Below are 24,141 nucleotides of genomic sequence, written 5' to 3'. Positions count from 1 at the left end.
TCGACACAAAGCATATTCTTTGTACAAACAAAACCCTCCAACTCGCAGCCACCGAGGCCTCAGGTACCAGGATCCAGAGGAGTGAGCACACGGTCCTTCGGGTGAGGGTGCCTGGGTGCCTGGAGGGGGCTCCTGGTTTACAGACCCTGGGCCCACCCTGCAAAACAACAGGACTCTGGAACATGAGGTTAAAGATCAAACAACAACAACAACAGAAACCCTTGCTAGAGACTTTTATAAAAAGGCCTATAGCTTTGCCGCCCAAGTGCGTGGGGTCTGTCCTACTGGGATGGGGCCCTTTCAGCCCCAGGCGCCTCCTCATTCTCCGCAGACGCCACGGGAGACACACGGCGACCCTTGGACAGACGCCTCTTTCCAAGAACAGCAGAGAAGTGGCCTCGGTTACAGAGTCTCGTGGAGCAAAAGAACAAGGAGACTCTGAACCCGGGTTTCCATCTGATCCTCCGTCTGCAGACAGCCCGCATCCAGGTGAGAGTCAGAGGAAACGGACTACCTGAGGGCAAAGGTCACCTGAGGCTCGCCACCTGGACATCCATCAGAGACCAGCAAGGACAGGCACTCATACTCCACGTGTACAGACCTATTCCTGCTGCCTTTCCTCAGCGTGTTGGAGGGACACGCAGAAGGAATGGCCAGGGCCAGGGCCGCGCCCACCCTGTTCCTCCTGGGCGGAGGGGGGCTCCCATGGCGACCTGGGGGGGTTCTCCATGGCAACCTGGGGGGCTCCCATTGCGACCTGGGGGGGGGGGGTTCTGCCATCCTGCATCTCCAAGGGCCCCAGGCCGACACCGGCAGAGGTGAGGAGTCACACACTTCCTCTGAGCAGAGACGTGGATTCGGCACTATTTCCCTAAACCTTCACTCAGGGCTCAGAATCAAACAACAGTTTCATGCAAATTCATTTTTTTTTGAGTCCCATTGAGGCACAGTTTAGATCAGGGGTCCTCAAACTTTTTAAACAGGGGGCCAGTTCACTGTCCCTCAGACCGTTGGAGGGCTGGACTGTAATTTAAAAAAAATTATGAACAAATTCCTATGCACACTGCACATATCTTATTTTGAAGTAAAAAAACAAAACTGGAACAAATACAATATTTGTATTTGCATGTGGCCCGCGGGCCGTAGTTTGAGGACCCCTGGTTTAGAGCTTTAATCCAACCTTTAATTGGCCTGAAAAGTATACTTGTGTTCAATGACTGGAACCTCCTCAGATATGGGGAATGAATGGATTCAGAGCTTTAGGAAGTGACTATAACAGGTGTGTGTGTCCATGTTAGATGTCTGTTTCTTTTTCCCTTGCCAGGGAGGACACCCTCGGTTTATCCACCTCTTTTCTGTGGTGATCATTTCGTTTCAGGTTAACTGAATGGTGAGCGGAAAAAAAGTGTGAACTTAATATGACACAACCCAACAGAAGGAACACGCACACATCAGGGCTTCGGCACCCGCTCTGGGGCGATGGCCCCTGCTGGCTTCTCACGGCCGAGCCATGGACGCCCTTGGAAGGATCCCCGTGAGTGGGTGGGTGAGGCTCGGACCAGCCTGCACGAGCGCGAGGAAGGGATGTCCCGGAGGCTCCGAAGATGTAAACACACAAAACAAACCCCAAATGCCAGGGCGGCCCCCACGGAGCGTGAGCAGGGAGAGCAGCGCCTGTGCAGGCTCCAGCAGGCAGCCGCATGCCAGGCAGGTGAGCGGCGCCTCCAAGGGGCGTCCGCAGGCATCCGCACACCCAGAGGTGGGGCTCAGGCGAGCCTCTCGAGGAAGAGGCACCAGGCCATTCTCTGCAGCCAGAGACCAGAGAGCTCCTGGCGCAGGAGAAGTGGGCCCCAGCGATGCTCGGCTTCCTCACCCTCGTCCGAGCTCCATCCCTGGGCGTCTGCTCCCATGCCGGGCGTCCCATCTCCCTTTCAATCTTCACGTCGTCATCTCGGGGCGCCCCTCCTCTCTGAGAAAACCAGCAAGGCCTCTCCCAGACCACCGAGCAGGAGGCATCCCACGGCCTCCCTGGTCAGGACGCCCTCGAACAGCAGCACTGAGGAGTCAGCTGTGGCCACCTGAGCTAGGAGCAGCCAGGCCGCACACTGCCCGAGGGCCACCAGGCTCTTCAGCTTCACGGCGCTGAGTGTGAGGAGGAACCCCAAAAGGCCACTGGCGCAGCAGCTGCCGTGGAATCTGTAGACATACAAGAAGGGGAAGTCCAGGGCGCAGAGGAGGTCATCTGTGGGATGCGCTGCGGCTGCCAGGAGCGCCACGCTGAATATATAGTTTAGGTACTGCTGGTCGATGTCACTCAGCGCCCTGGGCTTCAGGGACGTCTGGAGACTCTTACAGGCCCCTACACTGAGTAAGTGAATTACAGCCCAGAAGTACCCATCTGGATCAAACTGGGCATCATTAAAAGGGAGGCTCCCCGCAGTGGCCAGGAAGGAGCAGGAGGGCACTACAGATCTTGGCAGGAGGCCTTTTCTCTTTCCGAAAACACATTCGGTGCCCACAGACGATGACTTCAGCTGCATTGTGAAAAGTGAGAAACACAGGAATGGCCAGTCTGGATAATGCTCTGGAACCGGCATAGATTATGCCCACAAACAGCACCAAAGCAGAAAGCCACGCCAAAACATCAGATCTTGAACTGCTGTTGATCTCCACCCAGACCAGTTTCCATGACACATGAAGCAAAAGTCCACCAACTAATGTCTGCCACCCTTGGAACAACGAAGGGCAGGTAAATTTCAAGACAGACAGGACGTACTTGTTGGTGAGGTGGGCTGCCAGGTAGCAGGTGCAGAAGGCCAGGCCCACCAGGCACCCCCTCCCGCTCATCTGAGTGCGGCCGGCCCCCAGGGACCCTGACAGCCCGCGGCCGCCGGGCCAGAGCTGGGCCGCCGCTGCCAGGCCAATTTTGATTTTTTATCCTATATAATAAAAGCCTAATATGCAAAATGTTCCACCAGGAGTTCTATCGCTCGCTATGATGTGCGCTGACCACCAGGGGGCGGTGCAGAACATGGCGGGCGTTGGCAACAGAGTGCTGATAGCAGGCAGCAGTGGAGTCGCTGCTGACCTTGGTGGGCCCCTATGAGAGCAGCGGGATGGTGGGGATGGTGGAGCAGGTGAGTGGGCATCCCTAAGCTAAGGTGGATGGGAGCAGGGGCCCAATCGCCCCACCAATCGCCCTGCAGACAGTGAACAGCGGTAGTGGCAGGGGTCGGGGCTGCCACCCAGCTCCCAGGTACTGAGAGAGCTGGGCCGGGGGTTGGCGGGGGCGGCCCCGACCTATTGTCCTACAGACACTGACCAGTGGCTGGCAGGCCCTGATCGCCTGATCGGAGCTGGGCCCCAGGCTGGGATGGGGAACTGGGTGTGGGTGGTGGCGACCAACCTCTCCTGGCACTTGGGTGGTGTGTGTGTGGGGGTGCAACCTCTCACTGGCTACTTGGGGTTGGGGGTGATGGGGATGGAGGTATGGTGAGAATGCGAGGTGTTCACCGAGGTCGCTCTCACTCCCCCTGCTACCCTCCCCTGGACGCCAGGGCTTGTGCCCCAGGGAAGCCCCCATGCTCAGGTGCCAGGTGCCTGAGAGGAGCCTGCCCTGCACCCGCACGGCCTCTTCCGGGTGAGCCAGGCCACAGCTGCCAGGACCACAGGGTCCGGTCAGGCTCCCCATGGGTTTGCACAGGAGCCAGTCTGTGAGGTTGGCCAGCTTCCATGTGGCACTGCTGGGCGGCCCAGAGGCCCATGCTGCACCCTAGTTTGTGGCATCTGGCCATGCTCACTGCATCTCCACATGGGGACTCGGGCACCGTGACTCAGGCAGAGGGGGTTCTGCAGGGTCCCGGGGGCCTGGGTATTGCCCAGGGCCCACACATTAGCTGGGACTTGCTCTTCCACTCCAGATACTTGTGCTTCAATCACCAGCTAGGCCTAGGGACTGCACCTGTGCACAAATTTCATACACTGGGCCTCTAGTAATAAATAATTTTGATGTGTTTAAAAAAACTGTCAAACTAAAGAATATATACTTACTATGTAAAGATAATGGAAATTGCCACAAATTTAGCTTCTTTAAATGGCACCTCAGGCCATGAAAGTGCACTCAGAGCAGACCCGCTCAGTGATGAAGCATGCTGGAGTCCTTGTCCTGGCACCTGAGCTGATGGAGAGTCTTTTCATAGCAGTTTGGGAATGAACGCAGAGGAGAGACTGTGGTCTCCAAGAAGGACCAGGCAGCCTGGGTAGAGGCTTCTTCAGTTCTCCCTTGAGTCACACAGGTTCCTTGTTGACCTGGGCAAAATCAGTCTGGCCATCGCCTCATGTTTCCCATCTGCAAACGGTTGCTAATGATGATGCCAGCCCACAGGGTGTGGGAACTTTCATAACTTATGTTTGTCACCTGCTTTCAAGGTCAGAGCACTCCTGCTGTCCCCGAGAAGTCAGTTTCCTTAGGAAACAGTCCACCAGGTGGCTGCCCTCCACTTGACAGGACAATATTTTCCCATGTTTTCATCTCGCAGAAGAGAGGGGCTTGTTTAATTAGCAGGTTGTGTTTTTCTGGAAACAGCTTCTATAAATCAGCAAAGAGGCTGCAAACTCACCCTGTATCATTATTTGTCTTTTCCACCAGCTAACATTTGCAGTCTGTTACAAGTCATAAATTCCTGAAAGATAGATGTACTGTGACAAGCCATTAACTATTTCTGCTGAAATTGAAATTTAAAACCTTACAAGAAACAGCTGCAAGATTATCAGGGCAAAATAGTAGTAAACGCTAGAGAGAGTGGAGGTCTAGAGAGATTATGGGGCTTTCCACGTTGTGTTTCTATTTTCATGACTATGACATGGGCTGATAGTCCTCGGCTGTCCCTATGCTTCCCTGGCATATGGCATGGGCTGATGCTTTTACGTATGTCCATTGTTTCAAAATCTTTGCAAGGTACAAACACCAGCTGTTTGCTCATAGGAGGCCCACAAAGTTTTCCACCTCCTGGATGGCACTTTGGAGCAGCTGGGATGACAGTTCTTACCGCCTCTGAGGTGGTTTTGCTAGTCAATTTGTTTGTATTGTCCCTCTGCATAGCACTGTGAGATCCATGGGGACAGGCACCTCATCTGTCTTATTTACTGTGGTACCCTCACTGCCGGGGACTGACCTGGTACATGTCAGTGGCTTAATAAATGCTGCAGAAATGAATTACTGCTCTCCTCCCTCTATTACTGCTACAATGAGCAGAGGATGAAGTGTCTGTATCTGAAGTGTGGGCAGAGTCATATCCTACAAAAAGATAAATTCAAATTCTAGCCCTGGCACTTGTGAATGTGACCTTATTTGGAAATAAGGCCTCTGCAGATGTAATCGAGTTAGGAAGTCATGCTGGATTTGGATGGGCCCTCAATTCAATAATCGGTGTCTTTAGAAGAAGAAGGAGATTTATTTTATTTACTAGAGGCCCTGGTGCATGACATTCATGCACTGAGAGGAGTCCCTCAGCATGGCCTGCGCCCTTTCGCAGTCGGGGACCCTGAGGGGTCCTTAGCGCTGCTGTGGAGGCAAGAGAGGTTCCCGCCACCGCTGCTGTGCTCACCAGCATGAGCCTGGCTTCTGGCTGAGCAGCGCTCCCACTGTGGGAGCACACTGACCACCAGGGGGCAGCTCCTGCATTGAGCGTCAGCCCTCTGGTGGTCAGTGCATGTCATAGTGATCGGTTGTTCTGCCGTTCAATCTATTTGCATATTAGGGTTTTATTATATAGGATTTTTTATTGTTGATAGTATTACATATATCTCCCATTTTCCTCCCTTTCCTTCCCCTCTTTCCAGCCCCCTCAGATCTTCACTACCTTATTGCCTGTGTCCATGGGCTATGTATGTAAGTATATAAGTTCTTTGGTTTATTTCTTCTCATCCTCCCAACCCCACATCAAGGTATGTCAGTCTGTTCATGCCTCCATGCTTCAGGTCTTATTTTGTTGCTCAACCCATTTTGTTCATTAGATTCCACAAATAAGTGAGATCATGTGATATTTGTCTTTCTTAGTTTGGCTTATTTCAATTACTATAATATTTTCCAGGTTCATCCATGCTGTCCCAAAGGGTAAGAGATCCCACTTTTTTATAGCTGCATAGTATTCCAATAGTGTAAATGTCCCAGAGCTTTATTTATCCATTCATCTACTAATGGGGAATGAGAGGGAGGACCTCTTCACCATGACTTGCAACATTGGGAATGAATGCCCTCTACCCCTCACCTAAGGCCCCTGCTGCAGAGCATGGCAACCTGCTTCCACTCACAGCAGATCTGCCACAGTGGCGACAGGTGGATGGGAAGTGAGGAAGTGTGTGGAATGTACTGAGGCTGCCCTTTGTGCTGAGGATTCCTCTGATCCTTGCTGTCTGCCTGGTCTCTGATCATCGCCACCTGTAGTCCTCCACATGCCAGGAGACAGTTCCCCTGGTTACCTTCACTTGCTAGTCACTGCCACAGATACCACCTGCTGTTCATGTACTGCCTACCCTTCCTTTTGGAGCTTGGAGTTCTTACTTTGTGTAGTCCAGTGAGACCAAGGGGTCTGTGGCCTATGCGTTAAATATGGGCACTGTGTTGTGGGCACTATGGCCTGTGCATTAACTATGCTTTAGGACACTTCCCTTCAGGTCAATTATAATCACCAAGGCCCAAAGATTCAGCGAAAACAGTACACCTTTTGCTCTGAAGTACATTCCTTCCTGTGACTCAGGAATATTAAAAAATTCAATTCCAGTGATTCTGAAACATCACTGGATCTTGATTCTGACTGTCAGCTTCCTAGGAACACTCCACCCACTCTGGGGCAGGGTTCTCAGGCTTGTTTGGGTGACAGAGCCTGTGAGGGTCTGCTGATGGCATGGAGTCTCTCCCCAGACAGGTGAACATACAGCATCCAGAGGCCCTCATGCCCTGGGTCTCCAGTTAGGAGCCTCTGACCACCTTCTCCCATGTCAAGGGAAGCTGCTTGATTCTCCCACTGACTTTTCAGAAGAGGAGGGGGTGTGATGGGGTCCTAGCCTCTGGGTTCAGGACGACTGCAGAGAAGCCCTGGCCTTCAGTTGATCTCATCTGACACTTTTTCCTTTCTTTACGTAGTTCACATAAAAACTGCTCTCCTGGGAGGAGGCTGAGATGGGGCAGGGGAATAGCACAGCCTTCCCTGAAGACCTGCTGAACAAGTAGAAACACTACGAGTCATGTAGTTCTCCCCATGGAACAGGCAGCCTGCACCAAGCCTCCCTCTCCATTCCCACAACCTCCTTAGGTCCCCAGAGCTCCAATAGCACAGCCCAATGGGAAGACACTCTGCCATCAGACCCACCTGAGCTTCAGTTGCACATAGGGACCTTCCTCTTACTAGTGATGACCCCCATCAGGAGAGTTTCTCCACCTGGGAAGCAATAGGGAAGCAATACCTGCCTATTAGGGCTGAGTGAGGAGAGCATCCCAGCAAAGGAGCTAGGGCAGTGCCCATGCATTGTGGGTTCTGCATGGAGAATAGCTGCTGCTCCATGTACCTACATTAACCCTCAAACAGCAGACTCTAAAAGCTGCTTCTCCTGCTGTCAGCTTCATCTTAAAATAATGTCACTTCCATCATCAAAAACCTTCTCTAGGAAATACACAAAAATTCCCAAATCCTTTACTCTGGTTGGTCAGATTATGGATAAATTGCTGCTTTTTGTTTTGTTTTGATGTGTTTCTATCTCTTCTCAATGACCAGGAAAAAAGTGGAAAACAAGCCTCTACCACTTCCTTTTTCACAGTAGTAAGACAGTCCTGTGACCATCAGTACTGACCCTAGTTGAATTTGTCCCCACTGCCTGTGTCACCATGCCACTTAATTTCCATCAACCCGAATTTTGTCACCAGTAACATACTGTTGGTGCAAGAATTGAATGGGAAATGTATGTAAAATAGCTGACACAGCGCTTAAGCAATGAGAACTTTCAGTCCCAGGAAGTGCCTGAAACACTGGCCTTGTTAAGTGTTTGTCAAAAGATCTGTGGCAAATAGTCAAGTCTGTCTCTACATTCCTCATCCTTCATAACCCCAAACCTCACCACTAGCCTCAGCTCCCTTTCATACTGGGCTTTGATCTGGCAAGGTTGGCCTGTCCATCCTCTTGGCATGCTTTCTGTCTGCCTGCAGGCTCCAAGGGTGGCCTGCCTCATATGCCACCTGTGCCAGTTGGGAGAAAGGGCTTCCTTACCTCTGCTGAGGGTGAAGATGCCTTGGGTAGGAGTAACAAAGCAACAGAGGGCCATGGACAGTCTCATAGGACACAACATCCTCTAGGGCTCTGAGGGGTTTTCAAATCTTTGGAGGCCACAGCCTTAGGCCAGTTAGTACTATTAGTAGCAGCATCAAAATGGACAGTTGTGGACTATCTACTGGTGCCTTGTGAGTAACTGTTTAAAGTGAATCCCGCAGACATGAACCCTGTCTATAGCATCTCATGGCACACATAAACTAATTACTAAAATTTTGTAGCACACCAAAAATATATTCTATTTTTTGTCGATCTGACACAGAAAATAGGTATAATTTTGGTTCATTCACACAGGACGGCTGTTGTGTTGACTGTTGTCATTTTTTTTTAATTTGCCAATCTAAGGGAAAAGAGGTCAGTGGCCCTGACTAAATAGTCATAATTTGCATGTTTTAGCAATTCTTGCAGTACATGGTTGAAAATCATTGGCTTATAGGATCAGCTGGGAGAAAACAGGTGTGTGTCAGCTATTACTTGTGGATGTTCTGGAATGTATAGAAAAGCCCTCAATCAATCCTTAGGCATCATAATATGTTTTGCCTTAGGAAGGATTAATCTATTTTCTGATGGTTGGAGCTCTGATACCACTTGATATTGGGTTTCTTCTATTTATGCATGCACCTGCTCTATGAGCACATCATATATTTGGTTACATGAAAATTCAATAAAAAGTTGTTAGCAGTAATGGAAAGAAAAAGTATACAAATCTTGAATGCGCAGTGAAAGCAGGTTTTGACTATCGTTGGACCCAATTATTGTAGAAATGAGCACTTTGAAGGGTATGGGGAAGAATGACAAAAAATTCCTCCCTGCATCCATTTCCCCCTCCATCACACTTGCTGGGTATTCCTTGTTCCCAAGTGCCCATGTAGGTTTCATTTCACAGAGAGCCTCTAGCCCTGGTAGGTATTTCTGAAGCTGTCTGTGTTAGCACCTGAACAGGGCTACATTTTCTGGCAAGTGAAATAACTGCTTGTGGAGGAAGCAAGAATCCTCTTTAGAGAGCACTAGAGAAAATTACTCCATTGAATTGTGTTAACAAACCTCAACTGGGTGCTCAGCCCTTCCAGATGAGCCTATTGCATGTGTTCTTTTAAAAGAAGACTTGCTTTTCCTCTCTGACCTAACTTGCCTGTCTCTTCCTAGCTTTCTGTTCTATCCCTATTGTCAGCCAATGACCTCACCACATAGTCCACTGAAAATAAGGAGGAACCATCAGGTATAACAGATGAAAAGCACCTCATATTCTCACCATCCAACACCCGCTTTGATCCTCTTTCTTCCACTTTGCCCCCTCAAAAGCCAGCTCTTCCTCATGGATCTAGACCCCATCCTCTGACACCTTTCCAGAGATTCCTTTTTTATTCACTCTGCAACCCTGCTGTCTCCCACACTTTCAACTCTCCTCCACATGTTGCTCCATTTCTTTTCTTCCTTTTAGAGCTCGAATACTCAAAGGAGTTAACTTATGCTATCTCCACTTCCTCATTAAAAAAATATTTATTTTTATTCTCACTTGAGGATATGTTTATTGATTTTTAGGGAGAAAGTAATGGAGAGAGAGAGAGAAACATCAATGTGAGAGAAAAGCATCAATAGGTTGCCTCCTGTATGTGCCTGGGCCGGGTGATTGAACCCACAACCTAGGTATGTGCCCTGACTAGAACTCAAACTCTTTTGGTGTACAGGATGATGCTCCAACCAACTAAACCACCCAGCCAGGATCCACTTCCTCATTTTCATTCACTCCTCCATCTATCCCTAGCTAGCTTTTACTCTGCCACTCTGCTGAATTTGCTCTTGTCAAGGTCAACCAATGACCTCTGAGTTGCCAACTCCAAAGGACTCTTCTCTCTGTCACTCAGTCCCTATCACAGTGGTTACTCTTTTTCACACACTTTTCGAGCTGAGTTCTAAGGACCCTCAACACTGCTGGCTTCCTCTTTACTCATGGACCTCTTCTTTGCAGACTCCTATACCTCTAAATACAGGTGTTTATATTTAGGTGACCAACTGTGTAATGATTCCACTTGCTGTGCTGAGATTTCTTTTCTTCCCCTAAACACCATCTCTCACCTAGAGGGTGATCTCATCCATAGATATAAATAACATCTAGAGTTTAATGTCTAAACTGAATTCTTGACCAGTCCTTCCCCTAACCAGTCCTCCCTAACTTTGTAAATGACACTACTATCCACATGATTGCTCAAGTCAGAAACCTAGGAGTCAGTCTTGATTTCTCCTTTGTCTCACTCTACTTCCCACACCAAGTGCATGGAAGTCCTGTGATTCTGCTTCCAGACTAGATATCAAGGCATCATGATTCTTTGCATCCAGGCCACCATCATCTCTGGCCTGCACCAATGCAACAGCTTCCTAACTAGCCTCCCACATGTCATGCTCACTTTCCCACAGTTCTCCACAGCACAACCAGCATGATCCATAAAAAAAGTTAATTAGATCACATTATTCCCCCTTTGATGGACACCTGCTTCAGTTAGAATAAAATCTGTCTTCCTCATGGCCTTTCCCGTGGAACTTCTCCTTGGCCATTCTGTCCCTTGCCTACTGCAGTCACACCAAACGCCTCTCTGTTTCCTAAACACACCAAGCTCTTTCCCTGCCAGGTATTTGCACATGCTGGTCCTCTGCCTGGAATTCCTCTTTCAGCTACTTGAGAGGCTGGTCCTTCTCATGCTGTTTCAGAAAGCCCTTACCAGACCACCTTCTAGGTCAGCTCTGCCCTCTATGGTTACTCTTTGTCGTGGCAACTAACGACCAACTGTAATGATTCCACTTGCTTTATTTGATTTTTGTTTTTCTTCCCTGCTAGATTATTAGGCTGAAAACTGCATAACGGGGGCTATGTCTTCTAGCCCCACACCAAGTACAGTGCCTGGCACTTCTTCTTCTATCCCCACACCAAGTACAGTGCCTGGCACTTAGTAGGCACTAAGTAAATATTTGTAAAATCAGTGAGGTGTTTGTTATGTCTGTGTGCACAGTGAGCACATATATCTCTCTGTCAGTGGCCCATTTTCTCTGACCTGTGCTCAGAGTTCTTACAAATGGTGATGGAGGCCACTCATCTACCCTATAGTGAAATAAAGTAATTTTCCCCCCTCATAGTAATTATCTCCTTGAATCTGTCAGCAGAAACACATTCAGAAATGTCTTTTAAGATAATTTTGGTTGAAAGGCTCAGCAATGATCTTTGCAAGTACTCTGAGAGGATAGTGTGGAGCTGGAAACATTTCTTCAGAATGCTACAAGGCACTTGTAGGGGCTACTTCAGATAGGAGAGAGTGAGGAAGAAGGTCTACATTCTTAAAAACTGCAAATAACAAATCCAATGAGAGCTAAACTTCATCTCTTAAAAAGCCACCACCTTTCACAACAAAAGAGAAAGAAATCTATACAAGTAGAGTTGGGGTGGGGGGTAGACTGAGGTGAATGAACAGTAAAGGAATTTGCCTCCTGAATGTGGAAGGAAAAAGAAAACCAAGTTAAAAACTGGAACAAATAGTGCAAAAAGGAGAAGTCCTTCAGCTCGGTGCCATATGGAACAAATAGAAATTTTAATTCAAGAGGAAAAGGAGACATTGCTTTTGTCCATTTTCCTTTTCTACATGTTATTATTACTAGTGGATAGATTCAATTTCCTGTGCCCTGAGACTATTGTTTCCTATTTTTTGAACCTAGTATTTTTTCTGTCCTCTGCTCCCCACCCCACTTTGATATTCTTAGTTCTTCCACAAACATCTTTCATCTATGGCCACCCACCAGAGACTAGAAATATCCTCCAACATCTTTCCTGAGTTGTAACACAGAATGAACAGGGAGGGCATCCTGACCTCAGAATTTGGGTGAGCGTATTCTGGAATGTGGTGGTAACTAGTTTTTCCAGGGAAAAATCAAGTGCATGCCATAGCTTTTATGAGAAGCAGTGCCAGTTCTTCCAAATTCATTCTAAACTCTGAGCACTAACTAGTCCAATTCTCACTAAAAGTTGCAAACCTGGATAAACTAGTCTTACTAAGACAAGAAAGGCTCTGAAAGACTCCCTCTTTCTGTTTGCACCACTTGCCAACAAGGTCTTCTGTGTGGACATTTTTGCTCCAGGCACAAGCACTATCTATTTTCCTCCTTGTGTGGGTTTTAATCAAGAATATATATTAGAAATCAGAATCTGAGCATTATTTAAAAAAAAAACTACTCTATATTTTTGGATTCATTTTTCTTTTCTGGTTGGGTGTTTTTTGCTTCTTCATATTTCAAATCATTGACTTGATTCTTGCAATCCTCTAGTCTGCTGTTGGGAGTCTGTATAATATTCTTTATTTCAGTCAGTGTATGCTTAATTTCTAGTTGATCCTTTATCACAACATCGAGGGTCTCATTAGATTTCTTGTAGATCTCATTAAGTTTATTGGCAGTTTCTAGAAAATTCTTAAAAAACCTTAGAAGTGTGGTTTTGAACTCTATATCCAGTAGTTTGCTTCTCCCCATTTCTGTCATTTGTGTCCTTTTTCTTTGTCTCCGCATTTTTATGCTTCCCTGTGTTGATAAAGTGGTTTTCTGTGCTGAGTGTCCTCTAGGGCCCAGTGGTTCAGCCTCCCCAATTACCTGAGGAGGACACTCTTGGTGCATCCCCTTGTGGTCTTTGTGCTCAGTCTTGTTGTAGTTAAGCCTTGATTGTTGTAGTTATCACTGGGAGGAATTGACCTCCAGGCCAATTGGCTGTGAGAATCAGCTGTGTCTGCAGTGGGAGAATTTCTGTGCTGGAGACACGCCTCTGGGGCAAGACTTGCTTCAATGGGGCTTTGGTGCTCACTGAGTCTGCCCCCTGAGTATGTCCTTTATGGTTCCACGGAGCTCCAAACTGGATGGTACCATTCTGACCTCTGGGTTTCCTGGCTCCTGGATCTCTAGGGAGGTGCTAATCTAGCCTTTGCCTGAGGCTGTCCAGCAAAAGCCTCCCTGCAGGGCTTGGGCGGGGCGGGTCCCACGGGATCAACAGAGTGGGGCTAGCAGTTATGGCTGCTTTCAGTCCAGCCCTCAGAGGCTCTGTTTCTCAGTGTTCTGGTAATCGCTGCAGGCACCTCTGAGAGAAAGCTGCCCTTGAGTTCTGACCGATGCCAGACAGTCCTGCTTCTCCCATATGAGTCTGGGTCCCTAGAGACTCACCCAGAACTGGAGCTCAGAGCCTGAGACTCCCTCCCAATTGAAAACGACAACCACGCCCTCAGCCCCCAGCCCTCTCCACATGCACCTCCGCACCTTAGTATTTGACTTCCGTACTGCGCCTCCTCTGAGTCTCAGTATGCTTTTTTATTTCCTTCTAGTTGTAGAATTTCCACTCAGCCAGCCTTCCTGTGGTTCTGGATGATGCCCATTCCATCTTTTAGTTGTATTTTTGAAGTGGTAGTTCGAGGCAGCAAACTCCGGTGTTTACCTATGCTGCCCTATTGGTTTCTCCCAAAAAGAACTACTCTGAAATGGTTAATTAAAATTAGATGTATTTCGAGAAACCAAGATGGCGGCATAGGTAAACACCAGAGTTTGCTGCCTCGCACAACCACTTCAAAAATACAACTAAAAGACAAAACAGACATCATCCAGAACCACAGGAAGGCTGGATGAGTGGAAATTCTACAGCTAGAAGGAAAGAGAAAAGCACACTGAGACTCAGAGGAGGTGCGGAAGTAAAGTGCAGAGGTAGGGAGGCTTGAGCGCTCAGAAAGGGGCTGGCAACGGAGGACGCCAGTGTCTTTTGGAATCAGGAGGGAGGCACAAGTTCCCGATGGCCCTACACCAGTTCCGGGAGAGTCCCTGGGGGCCCAGACTCATACAGGGAGAAACTGGACTATCTGGCATCAGGCAGAACTCGAGGGCGGCTTTCTCTCAGAGACCCAGGGCCTCTTAAGGCAGGACTGAGGATCAGCCATAGCTGTTTGCTCTGCCTTGTTGATTCCCTGAGACCCCGCTCCACCCAAGCTGTGCTCAGAGGCTTTTGCATATGAATGGGCTGGCCCTTTGAGATCTAAAATTACCTAACAAACTACAGCTGGGTCAGAAAGACCCAGAAATCCAAAAGAAGGCCCAAGGCCCCATAGCAGCTTGCATTGCTTCACAGCTGGGCTTCATCTGGGAACACCCAAAACCCAAACAAGGAAAAGGAATCTGCAGATCTCTCCATAGCTCCTGCTGGGTAGCCTCAGGCAGAGGCTAAATTAGCACCTCCTTAGAGATCCAAGAGCCAGTGTACCCAGTGGTCAGAGTGGGAACATCCAGATTACAACTTCTCAGATCCATAAGGGACACACTCAGGGGGCAGACTCAGTGAGCACCAAAGCCCCACTAAAGCAAGTCTTGCCCCATAAGGGTGTCTTCAGCACAGAAGTTCTCCTATTGTAGACACAGCTTATTCTCACAGCCAATTGGCCTAAAGGTCAATTCCTCCCAGTGATACCTACAACACTCAAGGCTTAACCACAACAAGACTGTGCACATAGCCCACAAAGGGGTGCACCAAGAGTGTCCACCCCAGGTAATTGGGGAGGCTTAGACACTGGACCCTATAGGACACCTAGCACAGAAAGCCACTCTATCAACACAGGGAAGCAGCCAAAATGCGGAGACATTAAACAGGTCACAAATGACAGAAATGGAGGAAAGCAAACTACGGGATATAGTGTTCAAAACCACGGTTATAAGGTTTTTCAAGAATTTTCTAGAAACCACTGATAAATTTAGTGAGACCTCGAGGATATTAAACTAGAAATTAAGCATACACTGAATGAAATAAAGAATAATATACAGAGATCCAACAGCAGACAAGAGGATCCCAAGAATCAAGTCAAAGATTTGAAATACGAAGAAACAAAAAACACCCAACCAGAAAAGCAAAAAGAAAAAAGAATCCAAAAATATCAAGATAGTGCAAGGAGCCTCTGGGACAACTTCAAGCATCCCAACATCCGAATTATAGGGTTGCCAGAAGAAGAGAGAGAGCAAGATATTGAAAACCCATTTGAAGAAATAATGACAGAAAACTTCCCTTATCTGGTGAAAGAAATAGACTTACAAGTCCAGGAAGTGCAGAGAACCCCCAAAAAAGGAATCCTAGAGGACCACACCAAGACACATCATAATTAAAATGCCAAGGGCAAAAGACAAAGGGAGAATCTTAAAAGCAGCAAGAGAAAAAAGTCAGTCACCTACAAGGGAGTACCCATATGATTGTCAGCTGATTTCTCAACAGAAAGTTGACCAGAAGGGAGTGACAAGAAATATTCAAAGTGATGAACACCAAGAACCTACAACCAAGATTACTTTATCCAGCAAAGCTATCATTCAGAATTGAAGGTCAGATAAAGAGCTTCACCAATAAGAAAAAGCTAAAGGAGTTCATCACCACCAAACCAGTATTATATGAAATGCTGAAAGGTATTCTTTAAGAAGAGGAAGAAGAAAAAGATAAAGATAAAAATTATGAACAACAAATACATATCTATCAACAAGTGAATCTAAAAATCAAGTGAATAAAAAATCTGATGAACAGAGTAAACTGGTGAATATAATAGAATCAGGGGCATAGAAAGGAAGTGGACTGAGAATTCTCGAGGGGGAAAGGAGTGTGGAGGGTGTGGGAAGAGACTGGACAAAAATTGTACACCTATGGATGAAGACAGGGTGGGGGTTAAGGGCAGAGGGTGGGGTGGGAACTGGGTGGAGGGGAGCTATGGGGGGAAAAAGAAGAACAACTGTAATAATCTGAACAATAAAGATTTATTTAAAATATAAAATTAAAAAATAAAATTAGATGTGTTTCACCTCAATAAATTATATAAAAAAGTTAAGTTGATAAATAATAATAAAACTTAGAACAAAATAAAAGAAAAATATCATTGCCCCTCCTCCAAGTTAACTATTATGTATGATACTGTAATGGTAGGTACATGTCATTATATATTTGTCAAGCCCACAGAATGTGCAACACAAAGGGTGAACCCCGATGTAAACTACAGACTTTAGTTAATAATAATATTAGCTCTCTAGGAAATGTTAGTAATAGGAAAACTGTGAGAGAGACATGGAATATATAGGAGCTCTGTAGTTTCTACTCAAAATTCTGTAAACCTAACACTGCTTTAAAAAGTAAAGCCCAGTACTTAAAAATGCAAAATAGTTTAATAATCTCTTCAGTGTTAAGATCTTTGATGATATTCAAGATTGTTTCACTGAACTAATCTGAACCGCCTGAAACTTTAGCAACAATGGACCAGAAAGAAGGAGTTGGACTGTCACCTTCATGGCCTGTTGATGTACCTCTGCGGTCTATATGCCCCTGATCAAGTTTGATACATTCCTCTTCTTTTACCTTCTTGACTCAAAACTGTACACACTTTCCAAAATCCAGTCCTGGATCTCTTTTATCAGAACTTTCAACTCTCTGCCTGGAAGTAACTTAGACATTCTTGAACCCGGGGTGATTTGCTTTACCTTTCCTAGCTTCCACATGTTGCACATAGGGCTTCTTCTGTTTCTATCACAAGTCAGCTTTAGCTGCTAAAGTATATTTGAGTTGTTCTCTGATTAGCTTTGTCCCTTCTCCCAACATGGTATTTGTTATGGACTCCAAGGGCCCTTACAACAGTACTTAGATTCTCTTCACTGGAACACTGTTCTTGCTGCCTGCAAGGATGAATGTTTTGTGCTGTTTAAATTCTTCATCAGCTTTGCTTGACCACATTTGATTCACGTAAGGATCTCATTGAAGAGCCATGAAAACATAACTTATTATCTGATGTGGGCCCCAAACATTCCACTCAAGTTAACTTTTGCATGTGGCACTTTTTGAAAAGGCTCAGAAGGCAACAGCCTACTTTAATAATACAACCACTTATGACAGGGGCTGTTTCTGAGCTGCATCATGGCCATCAACCAGACCACACATCTCTCCACAGTGCTCATGATGAATCCCATGGAATACAGGCTATTTCTTATTTAGGGCCTTACAGTGTGGTAGTTTATTGTCCCTTGAAGTTGTGGGTGTGCACATGTGTTGGGTGGAAGTGAGAGTAGGGCAATTGACAGGAACTTAAGAAAAGATGAGAACTTGAGAACCTGAGACCAGGAGAAGGGGTTTTCAGTAGAGCCACGAGGAACAAAATGAAAAATAAACAACTTGGAGAACCTGTAAAAGAAATTACCCTCATGCTGATAACAGCTGATCTCTACTGACACAAAATCTGATATCACTGATTAGCCAAACTATGTTGATTTCTCACCATGGTCTTGGGGGAAGTGGATGGATGGCACTGGTGAGGCTGAGCTTACCAGCTGCTCTTCCACCTCGGTTCTGGGGCTGAGGCAGCATGCTTGTCCCTAGAGCCTAGGAGCTTCCTTTCCCCCATTCAGCTGCTTTCAGATTTTGTCCCCTCCTGCTTCTGGTCCCTGGGCCCCATGCGCCCACCTTCACCCAGGTCTTCTTCCTCATCTCTGCACCCTTTGGGCCTGGCTCTTTGTTTTCCCTTCATGATATAGGAAAGAGGGTAATTAGGAGTAAATCCTGAGAAAGAGCCTTTGAAATACTTGGAAAATGTTAGAGGTGCAATTTGTGGGAAGTGGAATTGGGCTCAGCTTTGACTCCAGTGGAGGGACAGATGGACAGGTGAAGAATGGCATGTGCCACCTGGTGTGAGGGCCAGAACCATCGCAGGAGAGGTGATGGGCACAGGGCACCCAAAAGCATTTTAAACCAACATGGACTTTAGGCTGGAGAGTAAAGGGATAGAACTTTATAAACAGGAAATCAAGATGTTTGTGTGTGGAATGAACTCAGTTGTTTTATTTTAAATTCAGTGTCAAGTGTAGGGAGTGGACTTGATTAGATTTTATCTCACATTCAACATTAGAACAGCTAGTTCATCATCATCTGAAAGAGATGGTCTTTGACTCTTTCTGAGGAATGTTCCCAATAGTCAACGAATCAGACCTGAACTGTGGAATACACAGCTCCTGGAAATAACTATTTCTCATTAATTCTCATTTAAAAGCAGACAGTTAAGTGGTTTGGATATTATTTTGAGAGTGGCTTTTAAAGTAAAAATTTATTATTAATGACAAATATGTTAGGGCATGTTCGTTGTGTTTTCTTGGGTGTCAAGCACATGGTGTTTCCTGAAAATCATAAAATATCCTCCATCTGTTCCTAGCAGGCATGATGAATTTCATTGTCTCAATTCCACAATGCTTAGCTGCATTATAGTAAAGTCAATAACAAATTAACTATCCCTTTGAATGTTTCAAATATGACTTTTAATTAAGCATATTAATCTGATGTATCATCATGTGAGCAGCAACTAAAATAAAATTATAGGCATTTTCAACTTTTGAATGCCCACAGAATATGAGAAGCACTTTATGAAGCTTGCATTGATTTGTATTTCATTATAATGTAATTATAATGTATTAGATATTCCACTTATGCATAGACCCAAAATAGTTTCTGCTCCATAATGATGCCAATTTAAATGAGTATCAGGAATCAAGCAAGGTTTACTCTTTGTGCATCTCCATATTGTCATGCTTAGAAAAGAATTCTTTGGATGCAGAATTTCACTTTTAGTTAGTAGAGAGAGCACAAAACTTCTTTTTCAAGGGGGTTGGGTGACAAAGCAGGGATGCAACAGTTCTTCTGCAACATTAACTGATGAGAGGTGATCCTGAGCATACCTGAGCACTTTCCCTAATGACTCCACACATGGGTAGCTGGTCAGATCTGTTTCACTGAGCACTCAGCAAAGCTGAGCTGCACATGACAGGGTTGTGAGGGGCTGGTGGGTTGCCTTGACTACATGGGTAAGAAGAGTATATGCAACATAAATGCATAAAGAAACACTCTGCAGGGCTGACATAAGCATCTTTCACAATATTACTAATAGACCTGTTGCAGTTTTTATAGCTTTCCTAGTTATTTTTGAGTCAGTGCTAGCATTTAATTATTTCCAGTAAAATAAGGAACAAAACTGGCCTAAAGACTGAAAGAGCTGCTGTGGGGAGTGACCTCTCCAGAGGGAAGTGTTCTGGCAGATTGTGATTTGTGACTCACAGGGAGCCCAGATCTCTGTGCCACATGGATGGCAGTAATCACTCAGCAGACTCCTGAGTTCCTACTATGCATCAGTTATAGTTGGGATTTGGGAAACAAAGATGAGTAAGTGATGGTATCTGCCACCAAGGAATTCATTCATTCACCCATTCATTCATCCATCAATCAACATTTACTGACCATCAATTATGCACACTGTATATTAGGGAATTGGAACATGTAAACATCATGTAAATTACCATATGATGTTATGACAAAGTCAGTAAGGAAGGTAGGAAAAAAGTACTTCACAAGCTTAGAGGTGGAAAGAGAGACTAATTATATCTGGTGTGGTCATAAGAATTCTCACAGATAGGGTGACATTCAGCTTGAATCTTGAAGATGATAAGAGAATTAAGGATGGAGGGGAAGTAGGGCAAGGCCCTTTCCATCAAAGGAATAGCAGGGGCAAATCATGGAGTTAAAAACTCATGTTTGGGAAAAAAACATAAGAAAATAAGAAATTGTGGATATAACCTGTGGTTTCATAGGCAAGAAATGCAGTCATAGATAACCTGTGCAGGATCTTCTAAGTCATGTTAGAGCTTTGGCTTTACTCCATTGATCAGGCATGGCAAATTCCAGAGCTTTCTCCTCTCTACCCTCATGGCAGATGTCATGATCAGCATGAATGGAGCTCTTTCTGCTGAGCCCAGGCCACCCGTGGAACCCTCTCTGCACAGGGCTTTAGGAAACCACCACCAGCTCTACTGGAATTGGTATTTAGAAGATGTATATTTATAATTTTTGCTATAGGCAAAGGAAGCTAACTACTGTTTTTAAATATAAAATGACAAGAACAGATTTGATTGTTGGGAAGATTATTTTACTAGTTTGCTAGAGAATGGATTGGAGTGGTAAGAATCTTGAATCAGGAAAACTAATAGTAAACTGTTTAATAGTTTAAGCCATTTGTTCTCAGTCCCACTGCACACTGAAATACATCCCTCTTACAATCCTGGACTGCTGGCTCCTAATCGCTCATCTGCCTGCCTGCCTGGTTGCCCCCAACTGCCCCCTCCTTGCTGGCCTGGTCACTCCTAACTGTCCCCCCTGCTGGCCTGGTCACCCCTTACTGTCTCCCCTGCTGGCCTGGTCACCCCCAACTGCTCCCTTCTGCTGGCCTGGTTGGCCCTAACTGCCCCCCCCACACACACACACTGGCCTGATTGCTCCTGACTGCCCCCTACTGCTGGCCTGGTTGCCCCCAAATGCCCCCCCCCCCCCGCTGGCCTGGTCACCCCATGCAGACTGTTGTTCAGTCGTCTGGTCATCCCTCACTAACGCCCCTGCCGGCCTGGTCACCTCCTGCCGGCCTGGTCGTAGGCAGCCATCTTGTGAGGGTGTGAGGGTTAATTTGCATATCACCTGTTTATTATATAGGATGAGAACAGAAGAGGCTTTATCCTCTTTTAATAGGAGCTTGGAGAGGAGAGAAAATGACCTGGAGAAGATGACCTGGAGAAGATGGGAAGGACTTGCCATCATTTGGTTTTTACTCAACATAATGCCACTAATAATTACTGTGCTTGCTTTTATATGTCTTCTGACTGATATATAGCTATATAATTTCATTTAGTCCCCCACCCTATAAATATATATTTTCTATCCCCAGTTTATAGCTAAGGTAACCAAGTCTCAGAGACCTTAAGTAACTTGCTTAAGATGGCAGAGCAATCTGATGACAAACGTTATATTCTTTTTACTCCTCCATGTACTATTAGAACTTTTATCTAAATCATATATAAAACATAGGAAATAGGAGAAATCTGAGCAGTTGGGAGTGTGCTTTGAGTCTTGGCTACAATCAAGTTCACTTTCAGGAACTAGAAACGAAGTCTCTTGCTATGAAGGAGTCTTGGCTGGCCCTCTGGCCAAGGAAATGGATGTTTTCAGAATTACTGGGGTCTTTCTGAGGAAGATTGATGAGAACATGAGTGTTTGTCTCTGGGTCAGAACAAGGTTATTCCCACTTTGTGTTCTGTTGGCTCAAATTCTCATTATGTGCAAATCATGGATCATTGCCCTGACTAGCTTGTTTGCTTGGTTAGGATTCTTGTGAACAAACAGTAAAAAAAAAAAAAAAAAAAAACACAAAAAACTTTGAAGTTAAGGAACACTTCGGCTCCTTTTAAATGTCCTTTTGCAAATGTCTATAAAACTTGGATTTGTTTCACCAATTTAGCAATCAAACAATGACTCATGGTTGCCTAGTTACCTGGATTGTGTCAGAACTAGTAAGCAGGAAACTAGTGGTAGCAGCAGTATTCACAGTAAATATTAAGTTCTTACTTGATCTGAAGCTTCAATTCTAGAATCTCTCTACACAACCAAGGCATCTATCATAGCCTACACCCATGTGTTAGTTCACAACCTGTATCTCACTACCAGACAGCAGGACAATAAACCATGAAGTCTGGGCTTGGGGAGTTGTCACACCAGCCAACTCCAAGTCTAATGCCTTCAATTACCAGATTGTTTTAATTACTAGTGATGGGGACAAGTAAGGGGTGTTTTATTTATTTGTTATGGCTTACTGTCTCATCAAAATCTTATGCATTTCATTAGCACCTGATTTTTTTTCATCATTGGAAGGAGACCCTAGGACCTTGGCTTTTCAGCTGTGGTCTGTGGAACATGAAGATTTCTTGGTGGCCTCCCTGGCCGGGTGGCTCAGCTGGCTAGGGTGTCATCCTTTACACCTAAAGGACTCAGGTTTAATTCCTAGTCAGGGCACACACCTAGGTTGCAGCTTTGATCCCTGGTCAGGGTGTATATGGGAGGCAACCAATCAATGTTTCTCTCTCTCTCTCTCTCTCTCTCTCTCTCTCTCTCTCTCTCTCTCTCTCTCTCCCCCTTCCTCTCTCTCTGATAATCAGTAAAAAAATATCCTCAGGTGAGGATTTAAAAAAAAAAATTCATTGGTGGGTGAGAAGAACTTCAATGGGTATCATGAGGAGAAGAAAGTGGGAGAGAGGGTGGAATCCTAAACTCTAGGATGTTTATTCCATTTTCAACTAGAGAAGTGTTGCTTTTATTAATTTTACTAGAGGTCTGGTGCATGAAATTCATGCATGGGGGGTGGTTTCCTTAGCCTGGCCTGCACCCTCTCGCAATCCAGGACCGCTGGCTCCTAAACGCTCACCTGCCTGCCTGCCTCATCACCCCTAACCACTCTGCCTACCTGCCTCATCACCCCTAACTGCTCCCCTGCCTGCCTGATTGCCCCTAACCACCTCTACCTGCTTGCCTGATCTCCCCTAACTGCCTCTGCCTGCTGGCCTGATGCCCCTAATTGCTCCCCTGCTGACCTGATCACCCCTAACTGCCCTCCCCTGCTGGCCTGGTAGCCCCCAACTGCCTCCCCTGCAGGACTGGTAGCCCCCAACTGCCCTCCTCTGCAGGCCTGTTCCCCCCCAACTGCCCTCTCCTGCAGGCCTGGTAGCCCCCAACTGCCTTTCTCTGCAGGCCTGGTCCCCCCCTGCCCAACTGCCCTCCCCTGCTGGCCTGGTTGCCCCTAACTGTCCTCCCCTGCAGGCCTGGTCCCTCCCAGCTGCCCTCCCTCCCCTGCCGGCCATCTTGTGACTACATGGGGGTGGCCCTGTTTGACCACATGGGGGTGGCCATCTTGTCCGAGGGCATGACAGTCAATTTGCATATTACCTCTTTATTGTATAAGATATTTGAAAGAAAATGCTATGATTGGTGTGAAGGGCACTGTGCTAGACATAAGAAATCACTGGGTAAATCATTTGCACATGTCAGTTGGACTTCTTTCAGTTTTGATAGTCTGGAAATCCATTTTTGATCTTGTAAATATCTGGAAAAAGTAGCCTGAATATAGCAGAAAGAGTGTCACAAAGCTTATGAACTTGACTCTTGGGAGAGGCCTGGATCTATCTGCAGGCCTTTCCACATGGCCAAATGACTTAAGTGGATTTAAAGATAAGTTCTCTGATTTCACAGTTCTAGTTATTATGTTTCAAAGGCATATACTAACACAGAGCTTTTGGGAGTATGCTGGGAAGTAATAGACACCACAGTAGAAGAAGTGAGCAAGACTTCATCACCCACAATACTGGAGGGACTGTTTCAGTGGGTGGATGTGTGGACTCTGGACTCTAAGAGATTTTGGTTTATGACCCAATTTGGGCTCTTACTGGTGTTGTGACTTTGAGTCTCAGTGTCCTCTTCTGTAAAATGGGCATAGAAGTCAGGCTGTACTTGAATATGATGGTGCAGTTCCTTCATAGGACTTCAGGACTTTCCCCAAGCTTCCCTGAGGCCCTGCCATAGTAGAACCCCTTGCAACACTGGCTAAATGTACAGATCTGTTGGCACGACCCCCGGGCTGCCTGAATCAGAATCTTCAGGGAGAGGGCTAAGGCTCTGAACTTTTAATCAATGCCCCAGGGGATTCTGAGCTGCTTCCAATGATGGGAAGGGGAATCCTAGCCTATGGTGATCTTACTTCTTGGACCTGTGTCCTCTGTTGGCAGAGGAACATCTGCCTAGGTACTTTGAAAGTCAGAGCCCATTGCTGCTTTTGGTCAGGGCCAGAGTGAAACCAGTCATGACCCTATGAAGGAGAATCACATCCTTTTTGCTTTTCTGTCCTTAAGGAAAAGGGTGAAAGAAGCAATGAGGGATCCTTTAATGCTGATT

The 24,141-nt window shown here is 46.2% G+C and overlaps 1 protein-coding gene and 1 long non-coding RNA gene across 2 annotated transcripts; both read right to left on the bottom strand.

Moving 5' to 3' along the window:
- Positions 1-219: 219 nt before the first annotated feature.
- On the bottom strand, positions 220-1,029 carry LOC132230577 (uncharacterized). Its single transcript, XR_009451890.1, has 2 exons — positions 546-1,029; positions 220-514 (listed from the first exon to the last, which is right to left on the bottom strand). It is a non-coding gene; the product is annotated as an uncharacterized LOC132230577 (long non-coding RNA).
- Positions 1,030-1,161: 132 nt separating this feature from the next.
- Positions 1,162-2,916, bottom strand: LOC132230576 (transmembrane protein 241-like). Its single transcript, XM_059688222.1, is given in 2 exon segments — positions 1,162-2,450; positions 2,452-2,916. Coding segments are annotated over 2 exon segments (900 nt in total). The 5' UTR covers positions 2,848-2,916; the 3' UTR covers positions 1,162-1,946.
- Positions 2,917-24,141: the final 21,225 nt, after the last annotated feature.

The sequence above is a fragment of the Myotis daubentonii genome, chromosome 3 (assembly GCF_963259705.1).
Source record: "Myotis daubentonii chromosome 3, mMyoDau2.1, whole genome shotgun sequence".
In the NCBI taxonomy this organism is placed as follows: domain Eukaryota; kingdom Metazoa; phylum Chordata; class Mammalia; order Chiroptera; family Vespertilionidae; genus Myotis; species Myotis daubentonii.
This window is presented reverse-complemented; position numbering and strand designations above follow the sequence as displayed.